Consider the following 13,709-nt stretch of genomic DNA (forward strand, 5'->3'; position numbering starts at 1 on the left):
CTTATCACTTTATCTTTTAGAATTATCATTCACCTTTAGATGCCTCTTATCAATCTAACTTAAGCTGGTCAAGTCATGTCAGCAACTCTAAAATAATCGTAGCAAAGTCCCTTGGTATGCTGAACTGTCTATGTATTTCTTGCCATCTAGGCTTAACTGTTAATTTTATTGGCACCAACCGTTCTCATTTTAGTTATTGTTAGTGTGGAGAACAGGAAATTAAGTTGATAATGGTAAACTTTCTGTGTTGCAAAGAAAAAACAGCCAGATTACTTAACACAGGAAATCGTACGGATACGTTGGCGTTTATGTCAAAGCATAAAGTCCCAGATTTTAGACTGCAGCTCTTGCACGCCCATTTCCGCGGCGAGCGTCGGCATAACTGAGCAAACGAGCAAAGAATGAACGAGCAAACGCAGAGCGCTGCGAAGCATGAAAGATGTGAGGAAGAAAGCGGAGGAGGAGGTAGTGGTGAAAGCGTGAGAAGGAAAGCATTGTTGGGCGACGATGGCTACGAGGTGGTGCCAGAATAGCTCGTGCTGTCTGGGAGGTCCATCTGCGAGGGCCGCCGTGAATTGCGGCCACGTCGCCCACATGCTGCCTCTGGCGATCTCCAGATTAGCGAGGCAGCCACCCCTCCCTTTGTCCCTTTGCAACATGCCACAGAAAACCGATTGTTCATGCCAGCCAATATATTGCAAAATGAAAACGCATATAGAGCCCCACTCAAATCTCGCATTAGCGAGTGTCATAATCGTCGCTGAATTTTTTTTTCTTATCCACAAGATCAAATTGTCGATGTACATATATACAGTGGAACCCCGTTCATACGTTTCTCACCGGACCGGGGGAAAAATACGTAACAGCCGGGAAAACGCAGCCGTGAGGAAAGCTCCGAAAATGAATGAAAAAAGTGCAGCTTCAACTATAGACAATTTATTTCCACAAAGTGTGCTGAGGACTTAAAAAAAGTCCAGAATGGTGGCTTGCCGTTTCTTTCGCTCGCTAGAAATCGCCACACGTTTCTCAATAGCCTGGAAGGTTGCATTGCTGTCAGCGTCGCTGTGAGGTGCGACGTACCTGCGAAGGAGGTCCAGAGCTGCGACGGCTTCTCCATAGCTAGGATTTGGCAACTCCCCGGCATCATGCGGCTCGTGCTCCTCGTCGTCACCGCGCCACGGCAGTGGCAACGGACTAAGGCATATCCGCGGGAAATTTTGCCCTCTTTGGTGTAATCATGCTAACGTGCTAACGATTGTTTAGTATTGCTGCGGAGCGCGCGCATCCGAGCAGCCCGTTGCGTGCAGCGCGGCGTGGGAGAAATGTAAACAAGAGAGGAGAGCTGGCCCTATAGGCAGAGCAACGCCACGAGCAACGCCAACTTCCGGTTTCACTTTAGCTCCACAAAGAGTGACATCAGGGCCTCTCCTGAGTTTTCTTCCTCCGTGAGTCGACCCGTCCAACAACCATGCGGTGATCGTAATCACAGTGATGATAGTGAGAGCATTTTTCACGAATGGCCACTTAATGGCTGCCTCTCGAACTGGTGTGCGGCTTGCAGCCAGTTCCATAGCCAAGCCCGGCCAAGCCAAGCCAAAACTCGTCAAAAGCCAAAATGGCGGTTGGAGCACGTTGCCTACTTTCACCCAGGCGGGTTTGCGGTGCTAAGTTGCGACGTATCATGTGGGAACGTTTTCACAGCTACTACGTAACAGCAGGGTTCCTTATACATTGGATCCTATGGAAGCTATGCCGGGACCGAATGAAAACGACATAGCAGCCGGGAAAACGCAGCAGTGAGGAACGTAACGGTGGGGTTCTACTGTAGTAAGGTATCCAGCAGCTGCAGCACATTATCTCGTCACTACCTAAGGAGGAACACTGGTCATGATTACTGTAACGCACACAGTCGTAGAAAGCACACGCAAATTGTGGGAAGGAAACATTAGAGCACAAAATCATGAATTAGTGTAACGATCTCTTTGCTATAATTGAACTGGTGGCACTAATAACCGTCACGGCTCTAAATTTCAAATTCCAAACTCAGTCACTCTTCAATTTTTACAAAATCCAGTACGATATATGGTCTAGTTTGGTTATCGCATACTAAGTATACCAGTCTTCCATACATTTGACCTTGTTGTCTTTTGCCCGTTCTGCTTTTTATTTTAAGTTTGTACATTGTATGACAACTACATTTACTACAAGTGTCAAATGTTGCTATTAGTACTTATGATGCAATGAAATTATTGTGTAATTTGAAATTGCTGTGTGACAGAACTTATTGTTTTTAGACTTGTAAGAAGTTGCACGTTTTATCAGATGAACACTGCTGCTCTGGTGCCTAGCGTGAGCATAACCTATTCAGGAGCTCAATCACTTCTTTCTGTCCTAACTCCCAGGCAATGCCATGTATTGTTCAAGAAATGAATTAAGTGCAGCCCTCTCAGCCCTTGCATTTTAATTCATGTGGAGTTCAAAATTTTAATGCATGAATCAGTTGTGCAGATTTGTCAATTCCACCTGTTGCCATGAACATGAAAGGAAATTAACTGTACTGGGCAGGGTTACAGTACGAGGGCTTGTCCAATATCTTGCCTATATTGAAATGTTGCAGTAAAGCATGTTATCTATAATGTGCCATTTTAGTTAAAGCTAGCAGAGAGGATTTCCTCTTGCTGTACTGAACGAAAGCCTGCAGTGCCATTTCTTCTTCACTCCCTCCAAAACAGCTCACCGTTTTTTTATTACTGCCTCATGAAAAAGTTCACATTTAAGCCGAAAATTTCATATACATAGCGGTCAAATAAAGCTTATCTTGCCATAATATTGGCGTGTTTTTTACCTTCGTGCATATTTCTCCGGGCCCAGTTTTCCGAGTTGCCATCCTATATTTTTTTGCGACGCTGCCGCAGGTCTCTCACCTTGGAAGACATGGCTGAGCTGGAGGCAGCAGCCAGTGTTGAGGCGGGCGCTGCGTGTCCCTTGGCGCCCCCTCCCCTTCCGATGAGTCCCCTGAGTCCCTCCGAGAGCCACCTGCTCCAGGATTTCGCCTCCTCCCCGCCTGCGGATAGCTGCTGCCCGGCAGGTCAGTGGAAGGCATCGCACATCTCGACAATCGAGTGGCTAATTCTGTTTTTTTTTTAAATAAGATGAGTTTGTCGCTTAAGTGTCCTGTTTAAAAACATTGACCCCTTCGGGCACTAGGTGCACGTGAATGTAGTGCATCAAAATCAAAAGCAGTTAACATAACTGTGATCTTTAAAAATGCGTAGCAAACATCTTGTAACACTTTTGATTGGACCTGAGCTGCAAGTTAGGATAAGTGTAAAGTGTTTTACTTAGTAATACGGGTTGCAAAGTAGACTGCTGGATATTTGACTTCAGTGTCAGTTTGTCTTCGTGTAGCGGGTTCACTTCTTTCATTGTTGCTCATGGTGTTTTTACATCAGGCGTGTATTTCCAGTGTCTGGATAGCTGCTTTGCAAGTTTGCTGGACATGAAATAGGGATATTTTTATATCTTATGTTTCTGCAAAGAGTTATCACATGGAGCTGACACTCCGTAAACTCCACAAATCTTTAAGAATTGAACATTTTTTATTTGTGGTGAGGCCGTGCACTTTTAATGACTCTAAAGTGTGAGAAATGTGATGAGACAAAATTTTCAATGCATTGAATTTTGTTTCTTAATGGGCTACTTAGTGGCCTGACGAGTCTCCCTATAAAATTCACAATCTTGTGTTTTTTGTTGTTCCAACAAACTTCCAAGTGCAAGTATGTGTTCAGCAGATCATTCCTTTTCCATGTATGCAGGGTATTTGTTTTAATTACCTTGGTAGGGTTCTTTAGCTGATTTAATTTATTAACTAGACCTTGCCATTGTCTCAGTGGCTATGGCATTTGGCTGCTGAGCGGGCGGTCATAGGTTGGATTTCTGTCTGGGGCAACTATACCCTGATGTATGCAGAATGTATAAATGCTTCTGTACCATGATTTGAGTGCACAATAAATAATCCTGTGTGGTTGAAGTTAATCTGTAGGCCTCTTAGCTTGAGTTGCTTTGTGACATTACACCCTCTAAATTACTTTTTTAGTTCTTCATTGGAATTGCAAGAATTCATTGTAATCATAGCGTATATTAATTGGTAACTGACTTTGTCTTCTCCTTTTCAGCTCACTCTATAGCTTTTGTGGTAATTGATTGTAATTGATTTACAGTACAATTCACTAAAAGACCCCTTTAGTGTTTGGATCCTATGAAAACCGAATTGGTTGCATGCAGACAATTTTTTTAATGCATAGATGTATGCCTAATGCATCCTATCAACAGTTTATTTCTCTCAGTAATGTGGAAGTGCTTCAGCTATGTTGGATTTATTGCTAACTGGTGTTTCCCTTATTGGAGGACTGTATTGTACATGTACTTTGTTTCTCTAAGTAACCGCAGATATTTTTTAATTAAGTTGACCTCCATTAATCTAAATCCTGCTAATTTGATCCCAACTGAAGGTCCCGGCTGCCGCCCACACATTTCTCTGGGACCAAACTTTCGTTATTTCGATGCGGAATTAGCCTTTGCCGGATAATTCGAACTTGGCTGATTATCACGCGCGCACCCGACCCAAATGGTGATTACAGTTGGTTACTCTCCTTGTGGCAGTGAATGTGTCAAACGTGTCATCTCTCATCGGAAATACCAATTTTAACCTTCCCCAGATTGATTTTTAAGGGAAAATTTATGGGACGTCTTTACTTCCTCACTTACAAATACATATTAGAGTATTTACCCGGTTCTTACGCACGCCTTTTTCAGAGAACATTCGTCCGTGAATTGCCTGCACAGTGCAGTTTGACACAATACCAAAACCACGTTCGCTGCATTTGTGTGCTTTACAGCATAATGTGGCTGTATTGCGGAGAAGCTGACTTTAGGAAACCGGCCGCCATTGTGCAGCACGTCCTACTGCAATTTTTTTTTTTTTGAAAAGTACGGATTCACATTAGTTTTTTATTTTGTTTTGGAGTTTCAATGTCACTTCTATGTTAGTATTCTAGTCCGGACATGTATGAGAAATGTTGCAAGGCGAGAAGCGGCAGCGACTTCCGGCGCTACAAGACGATTTAACCCAAAAAGAACAGAGCGCTGTGTTGAAAAATGAGAGAGCAGACCACAGCGGCCTGTTCCTTCATCTGGCCGGCTCAGCTTGTTTCTTCCTTTCTATGTTGCGCTGTACCAGATTTAGAATGCAATACTAACTCGTCCAATCCTCAACTCGAGTTAACCCAACTCTTCTTCCAAGGTCGAAACTTGCTGAGCAGCTGTCAAAGGCGCTGGCTGTAGTCTCCGACAATTCATGCATTCGGAGTTGGCAGTAGCTCTGTCCAATCTTTAGATGCGTTGCCTTGTTACTGCTGCTGCAGATGCATCAAACGCAGGTGGGCATCTGATTCGGGGCCACGCTGGAACCGGGCAAATATTGCCAAGTGAATCAACAGTGTGGTTTGGTGGGTTTTTTTTCTGCCTTTTGTTTAATTCAACCGCTATCATCGATCCCGCCAGGGTCAAATTAATGGAAGTCTATTAGATTTGAACCATGCAGAGATATAAATAACACCGCTGCCTAAATTCAAAGTTCTGTAATACATTTTACTTTCATTCTCCAGAGAGTCTGTGGGGCCGATCAGTCGAGCTGGAAGGTTCCCACGACTCCGGCGTCACCAGCGCCTCGTCCGGTTCCTTCTGGGGCGCTCCGCTGCGGGCACCATCATGTTCCTCCTCTTCAACATCCTCGTCCACCTCTTCTTCCTCGTCGTCCCTGGCGGCGGATGCCGGTGTCTACGGTGGCGAGTGTGGTGCCTCGGGCTTCTCCTCGTCACGTGTGCTGCCACGCGCCCAGTCGTGTCCCGTCATGCTGGGCAGCTGGCTGCGCAGGGCCTCGAGTCTCGACGAGTTCCCTCCCTGCTCCTCCTCCTCCTCGTCTTCGCACGCGGCGGCGCTGGCACGACCGCGCAACCGCTACAGCTGCGGCAGCCTCGAGGCCGTGCTCGGCGAAGCAGGGGCCTCGTTCGCCGCCATCTCAGTGTCCTCGCTGCGCGAAGCCGCCGCCCGCCGCCAAACGCCGTACTCACGGCGCTCGGCCAGTCTCATCCCAGTCTCGTGACGGCGGGCCGCACCGCGGCCGCGAAGCCTAACGACGGCCGCGGCATTGCCGGCGCGAGGCCTCACTGCCAATGCGATCGGACTGCTGCTGGCGGCCGCCGCCGCTGCGCTGGCCTGGGGACTGACGGGACTCGCGGCGCTCGTCTGATCGGCGGCGTCTGCACCAGAAGGAGGGGAACTTGCCGACAAGTGGCCACAGAACGAGAGAAAGTGGGGGAGTGGATGGCTACAGGTGACCAGGAAGTCAGTTAAAGTGCGGTCATTCTCACACATCATTGAACTGCGTGCATATGTGCAGTGAGACTGAGCTTGCACATGGCACCATGGCTCCGGCTTCCTGGTCTGCTGAGCCACGACTTTTGTAGCTGTACGGCTACATATATAACATGATTGGCATCAGCGTGGTGGCCAGCTGTGTACGTCGTCAGGTGGAGAAAGGGGTAAAAGGCCTGAACATATGAGGCAACAGTCAAAACCCAGTGAAAGCAAGTGCGCTCCGAGGTCTCGTGGCAACTGCTACTGCAGGACAGTTGTCTTTACAGCCATTCAGATGTTCGGTCACGACAGCCTTAGTTGCTGGGAGTGTCAGCAAAGTTACCTGGTTGCGCCAGAGGATGCCGAAGGACTATTTCTTCCACTTGTATTTCTAGCTTTATAATAGAAGCAGTATGGCTCCTATTTCAGAATGCCCGCTTCCCCAACGTCCTCAACCACATATCTTTCTGCTGTGTAGCTCTCCTGTCGCTTGTTGAGAGCTGTTGGCCAGTGAGAACCTTACACATCTGAAGCGCTAGAGTATGCAAATTATAATGCCTTGACAGAGGGCATATTGTAGGGTGCCACGACTCAAGGAGAGCACTCGTGCACCAAAGATCCTTCTTGTCATGTACATAACATGGCACTAAGCCTATTGAAAATTTCACGCTTGAACGCGCATGACTGAACCTTGCGATATTAGAGCAACTTCCACATAGGGAAAAGTGCTTCTTTTTGATAGTGTATTGTATTCTTGATTGCTTGGATGCAGTGATCACACGGGGGAAAGACTGCAGTTTGAGCTTTGGGCAATGCGCTTTCATGTGAGGAAGATGCCCTGACAGTTACCACAGAGTGCCCAGAAGTAGTGCACAGCAAATCGATATTTTTTGATGCCCATATCCGTGTCTGCCATGGAATACCATTGAAACACACACACACGTGTGAAGCTGCAGCCTAATGCACGCTACTGGGAACTCCCTGAACTCTTTGCGCCATGCTGTGGCTCTAAAACGTTTCACAATGAGGCAAAAGCAGCAGCGTGAGCTTCCATGTGCTTCGTCTTGTCCATGGCTCTGGCATCCAACAGTCATAACAAGTTAGAGACACTGATGCCTGCCAGAGCACTGAGAAATCAATGTGACAATGGTTTAGCGGTACCTATAGCTCGTAAGCAATTTACAGTGGTGACAGCCCCAGAGCTGTGCTGAGGGCACGTGCTATCTGTGGCTCCAAGCCAGATGCCTTTTCTTTGCTGAAGTCTTTCAAGGCGCACGTCACCTTTCTTGCTGATCTTGGCTATTCAGCTGCCTACCGTTCACGCTTGAGTTTGCTCTTCTGGTGCCCGTGGTGGCAGCATAGATGGGGCAGTCATTTGAGGATGGCGGGCAAGTGTCGCATGGGGTACCCGATGTGGAGGCTGACTTTTATAGTTATCACTGTGAATGTGTGGCTTGTCTCCTGCGTCCCACTCACTTTCGTGTGTGTGCGCCCATCCTCCTGTTTTGTGAACTGACCCGTCAAGTAAGCGGGTGGTTGTCGGCGCAGGAGCTATGCACTAAAAAAAGTCTTTACCGCTGCTCCAAAGAAGACGTCTTGCCAAAGCCAACAACGGCTCCTGGCTTACCTGATGGGGGACAACGTGGAGTGTCATGTTTCCCTCGGCAATGTACAAATGGTTCTTCCTTCCCTTCACCAAACAACCTTTTTTGTGTCTGTAACATGTACCACTGCACCTGTTTCCTTTCATGGCATGGGCCTCCCTGACACAGCAGGCCTCTGTAGTGCTAGGCGTGTAGAGATCTATCCCCGAGCGGTATTTATTGAAAAACTAGTCGAGCAAGTTTAGGAGCGTCCTAGACCTAGCTGCAAATCTGTCTTCCTATATAGTTACCCCCTGCACCTACCCGGGAGTGGTGCAGTTTTCCCTTTGTTCTCATCTTTGTTGTTGTTGTTTTTTGGGGGAGTAAGATGTGCATGTCATTGTGTCTGGCGTATTATGCGCATCGAGGATGTTTTTGGGCCACACAGACAGCCGTGGCCAGTTTATCCAATGCCAGTGCCGCTGGCAAGCTATGCGGGAGAGAAGAGGAAAAGCTTCACAGAATGAATGGCCATAGTTCCAGCCAAGGGTGCAAGATCAGCTTAAGCCACTTTTCTTATCTATTGATATTTCTGAGTTATGATATGATGTATGATATGATGTATGATATGATTGATATGATTTATGATATTATGATTATGATATCTAGCATATTGATGATTTCTGGGAAACCTCGCAAATTCATTTTACTAGCTACCAGGGACCTACCAAACAAAGAACCAGTGTTAACGCTTCAGTTGCAAGCTTTTTCTGAATACCAAAAGAAAGCCTGCAGAAAAAGTATTCTTGAACCTGGTGCTGAATCCACTTTTTGCATACCTCATTCATATGAAAATTTTGCTGCTTTTGCCATCTTAAACGTGCAGCAGGGATCCCACCAGCTCTGTATAATATTTAAGCTAGGTAAAAGTTGGCCAGTCGTGGCAAGCATTGCTCCTGGCATGATCTGTTGCTATTGACCTGTATGCACGCACTGCATTTTGCTTCTGCATTTGCTTCTGCATTTTGCTTGTATCTGTTTTGTGCTAACCACCCATTCATATCTTTAACCACACTGACAATGCTGTAAGCTTTCCACCAGTGTTTAGTGACACAGCTACTTTGCACAACAGTGAGTGTATCTGCTACCTCTAGGGTAATTTCAAATCAGGGTGTAAGTAGTGAAAGATCAGGCAAAAATTTTTGCCAATCATAGTGAGACAGATGCAATTTCTTTCTTTGCTCTCACATATTACCATTTCACCTTCTCACGCACGTGCATTGTATGGCACAATAGGGATCGCCTGAACTTAAGCTGTCAACGCAATCTCCAAACCCGGTTTATAGATTTATAAGGTTCCATAGCTGCATATCCTGGCATTTGCGCTTGCCAAACTTTTATGTTGTCATAACCTGACCAGCAGTGCTTAAGCCTTTGGAATTTACAGGAGTTTATACAAATTTTGTAGGCAGATAAGTGATCAGCCTTTTATTTTGCTATCTCTGTGGACATGGAACTTTTTTTTTTCATTCAACACTGTTGAAAGGCTGAATTTGGCACGCCGTCTTCTCGACTTCCAAGCTTGGGATCAGCTTGCTCATGAAGTTAGTTGTGTCTCTGTCATGTGTCGCAGCAGAACAGAATCAAGCCAGTTGCAGTAATTGGAGCAGCATGCCATCGCACGAGTGTAGCAGTATCAGACAATTGAAGCCCACCTTTTAGTCCTGTAAAGCGAGAGGCACTAAACGCGCAGGCAAATTTATCGTCTAACCAACTGGATCCCTGCAGCCCCTGTGCACTGTTAGATGTTTGTACACACACCAGAAGCAAGATTGGTTCCTGGATTATAAAGTGACGAATTAAGAGTGGTTTCAATTTTTGGTTTAAGTGAAGATGTTGGTATGCTAAAGTACGCCGCACACGTTATGAATGCACATGTTTTGTGTTCATAATGTGTTGGTCGCAACCATCTAGGTCGTCTAAGAGCATTGATCTTGAAATAATTTCATGTGAGCCACCGACTGGTTGCGCATCTTACTCGTTTGAAAATAGCCAGATGTTCATGGACGCAAAAAAACAGAGCACGACACATTTCCTATGTAATTACCTTATATGTGATGTCCTGCTCTTTGTGTCTTCCATGTGACTGTTTGACCGTTTTCAAGTGAAGGAGCACGACTGACAAGCAGAGGCATTTCTTGAAAGTTTAAAAGTGCGAGTACACGTAACTTTGGAGGCAGTCTCCGTTGTCCTCTGTACTACTTTTTGCTTGTTGCACTTGTAGGAAGCAGTGCCCCCTATCAACTGTGACCCCAGTGCTTGCTTGTTGACATGTGGTCGGGTGACGCTCGTGCAATGCGCGCTTCCAACCGGAGCGTGCCCCTACGCAGCCAGCCGGTGTATCGCGTGTGCTTGTGTGCAATCAAAGCCGCTGCCTGTGGATGGTAGGCATTTGGCCATGTCGGGGGTGCATTTTGCCCCGAGAGTGTGCATTATTTAGACCTCTGTTAAGTTTTTCCTCCTCCTCTGCTGCACATACACGCAGTGTTTGTCTAGTGCCTTGTGCTGTGTGTCCACTGACTGTCTAGCGCTGAACTGCCACCGGTGTCTGTATTCTGCGAGTTGTACCAAACGTAAGCGTGCCAGCAGTTTCTGCACCCGCCCCCACATCTGTGGCCCAGGCGCATAGTGTTGGTGTCTGTGTGAGAATCGCAAAAGGAGCAAGCATATCAAGTGCAAATTGTTTTTGGAACGCTCATTTGACCTATCGCGGACAGTCGTATTCGGCTGTGTCTGCAGCGTTGAGTGCAACTGGTGAAATACATGTGTACGGAATGCTGTCATCGGTACGCGGCACTTGGCAGCTGTGTTGCGTGTACATTTCCTGTGTGGTTTCCTTTCGACATCTACCATCCATCATATGTTGAACCTCCTTCTTAGAAGCCCGATGGCAGTTGGGGCTAGATTATTTACGATCGTGCCACCTTCCAAGTGTCGCGAGCCGGTGACTGTGCTGCCAGCAGTTTTTCTTTTGTTCGAAGTGCTGGAGAGTTGCTCTTGTGTTGGACGTGTGACTGATCGCCCCAACAAGAAATAAAGCGCTCGTGGCCTCCCTGACTGCGTCTTTTTTGCCGATTTTTTTCTTAATGCATTTTGCACGAACTTTAATCGTTGGCAGTATCGCCTGCAGAAGGTTTCACTATCTGCTGCCCTCATAGCATGTGCTTTCTTCAAGTATGAAGTATCGCCTATGGGCAGTGCGTGCCTTTGATGCAGCCAGCGGTCTGAAATCGATACCCTAGCGCAAGGTTGCAAAATCGGGCTTGCAGGGATATCTTGAGCAGTCCTATGACCATTGTGCTACATTAGGGAAAATAATCGATAACATAATGGTTGCAGTATGGCTGCTAAGGGAAGGGCTGTCTAGGGAAGTTTAGGCACATAACAGGGAAACTAGGTGGCATGTAATATGGACCATGCTATTGAATCAAAACATTTTGTTTCTGCATTTTGTTCCAGTTCTATGAAAGCAGTTCAGTCTCAGTTCAAATTCATAGTGAAAAAATAACTGTTCGAACCAGTTTAGGTAATTTGTATACATAACGGACTGCTACAGCATTTGTTTTTCGCAAAAAATTCCACGGTGTTCCCGAGCAGCGTGGAAATTAAAAGGTATGCATGCTCTTTTTTTTCAACCGCAAGTACCCACGGACAAAAATTTCGAGATCCAATGCAAATGTTGGAACGTATGCGAATTGAAATATTAGTAAGGTGGTTTAAGAAAGGCTATGCAACTATACAGGGCGTTTCAGCTAACGTTAGCCAGAGCTTAAAAATATGCCGATGCACTCTAGACGATGCGACTAAATGCATGTTGTTCACATTTGTATGTAGTGTGTCGCGCGATCTTTTGTATTTTGCTTAGTTAATAAGGCAAGATTAATTAACCAACTTCTGAAGCAATGAAGTTAAGCGAAAAATTCCAATTAGACAGTTGCAGAGCAGTTTGCGAAACGTCCGAATAAAAACAGTTCGTCTTTCTATCAAAGTGTATTAGTGTTTTTCAGCGCACTGCGGATGCCCGCGAAATACAAAGAAACGAACACCACGTGGCATGCCCGCTAGCGACAACGTCTAGTAGCCAACGTTAGTATATTATTTTCAGTTGTCAAACTCCGCTGCGGCACCTGGCCCCTTTCTGTCGCGCCCGCGGGGTGGCGCGCGCGACACTGTCGGCCCGAAGGCGGGCGGTGCGAGCAACGTTTGTGCGGGCGGACAGAGACGCCGATGCGTGCAGCAGCGTGCCACGTTTTGCTCGTGTTTATTATTTTTGTGCCAGGAAAATGCTGCTCGCCGTGTGAGCAAGCATGCCTGCAACGGAACAACGAAACGGCAATGAAACAAGAAAAACCACGAGAAAGAGACAAAGTGAGAGCTAGGTAGGATGCAGCGCCCTTCCTGACTATCACTTTGTCTGTTTTCACTCCTTTTTTGCGTGTGTTATTAAAAACTTGCGAGCATTCTACGAACTTTCTAAGAACGAGCAGAAGCAGAGGAAGGTGGCAGAGGAAAAGCTAGCCAACGTAGGAATGAAGCTGAGGGCCACCATTTCGCAAAGCAATGGTGAACGCTTCGATGTGAGCACCGCGAACTGTGCTGGGTCCGAAGCGAGAACAGGTAAGGAAGCCGAAACCATTCTATTAGTAGAAGATATGAATGCGCATATGTACTGATTACAACGGCTCTCTAGTGCTGGGTCTGTGCGACGAACAGAACCTTATGGTAAACAGGGACAGTGAGTGTGGTGGATAGGTAGCGTGGCAATGCGGAAACAGGCAGTCATGTATCAACTACGCCACAGTCTGGGAAGCGGTCTACGAACGACTAGATGAAATGATGACAGACGAACGTTGAAACAATAGCCTGGGTAGCGATCCCAAAGGTTTAACCTTAAAATATGAGAGAGATACTAACGCAAAACACGAAACAATAACATCAGAAAGAAATACAAATGACAAAGGTCGCAAAAAACACGGAGAAGAAAATGAAGGCGTTATTTTACAACAGCCTGTTAACATAAGGGACTGGTAAACGTTATGGAGCAGGAGATAAGACAGACACGACGAAATAATTGTTGGATTGCAAATAGGAAACCACGTTAGCGGTAGAACACAGAAATAAAGCAAGCTAAACAAGTGCGTATATAAGCAGCCGTTTGGGGAACATCGACAAGCCGAGAAGTTGGAATTACGCGAAGAGGTGCTACTTACATGAAAAAAAAAACCGAAAAAGGAAAAGGGTGGCGAGGCCACTCGTGCAAGAGAAAATTAAGTGCAAGTGAGCGTTGGGTGCATAACATTCGCAAAAGGAACAAAGACGCACGAAGATGATTTTGGAACCATGTAAGAGCATTCGGAGCTTCAATTTAAAATTCTCAAACGGCTTTAAGGGATGAAAATGGTAACATTATCGAAAGAGACGACGCGCTGAGGTACATAACGTACATTATTAGGTATAACTTCTGTACAAAAAATAAAGCGCAGTTCAGACATAAACAGGCCCATCCATAACAGAGAAGCGTGAAGGAACAAAGGCAAAATGATGAAGACGAGCTCGCACAGGCCAGTACAGTAACGTCGGTGATTCACTCTCGAAGTGAATGGACAAAAAATATGTACGTTGGGAACCACAGAATGGTTTCAGACCAGG

The 13,709-nt window shown here is 46.3% G+C and overlaps 1 protein-coding gene across 2 annotated transcripts in view; it reads left to right on the forward strand.

The window, feature by feature from the left end:
- Positions 1–11,117, forward strand: part of LOC135898878 (dual specificity protein phosphatase 8-like) — a 134,765-nt gene extending 123,648 nt beyond the window's left edge. For both annotated transcript variants that reach the window (XM_065428073.2, XM_065428063.2), the window contains exons 9-10: positions 2,916–3,088; positions 5,667–11,117. In XM_065428073.2, the coding sequence (XP_065284145.1) occupies positions 2,916–3,088; positions 5,667–6,163 (670 nt within the window). In that variant the 3' untranslated portion in view covers positions 6,164–11,117. The remainder of the gene's footprint in view (positions 1–2,915; positions 3,089–5,666) is intronic.
- The last annotated feature ends 2,592 nt before the right edge of the window (positions 11,118–13,709 follow it).

The sequence above is a fragment of the Dermacentor albipictus genome, chromosome 10 (assembly GCF_038994185.2).
Source record: "Dermacentor albipictus isolate Rhodes 1998 colony chromosome 10, USDA_Dalb.pri_finalv2, whole genome shotgun sequence".
NCBI classification, from domain to species: Eukaryota; Metazoa; Arthropoda; class Arachnida; order Ixodida; family Ixodidae; genus Dermacentor; species Dermacentor albipictus.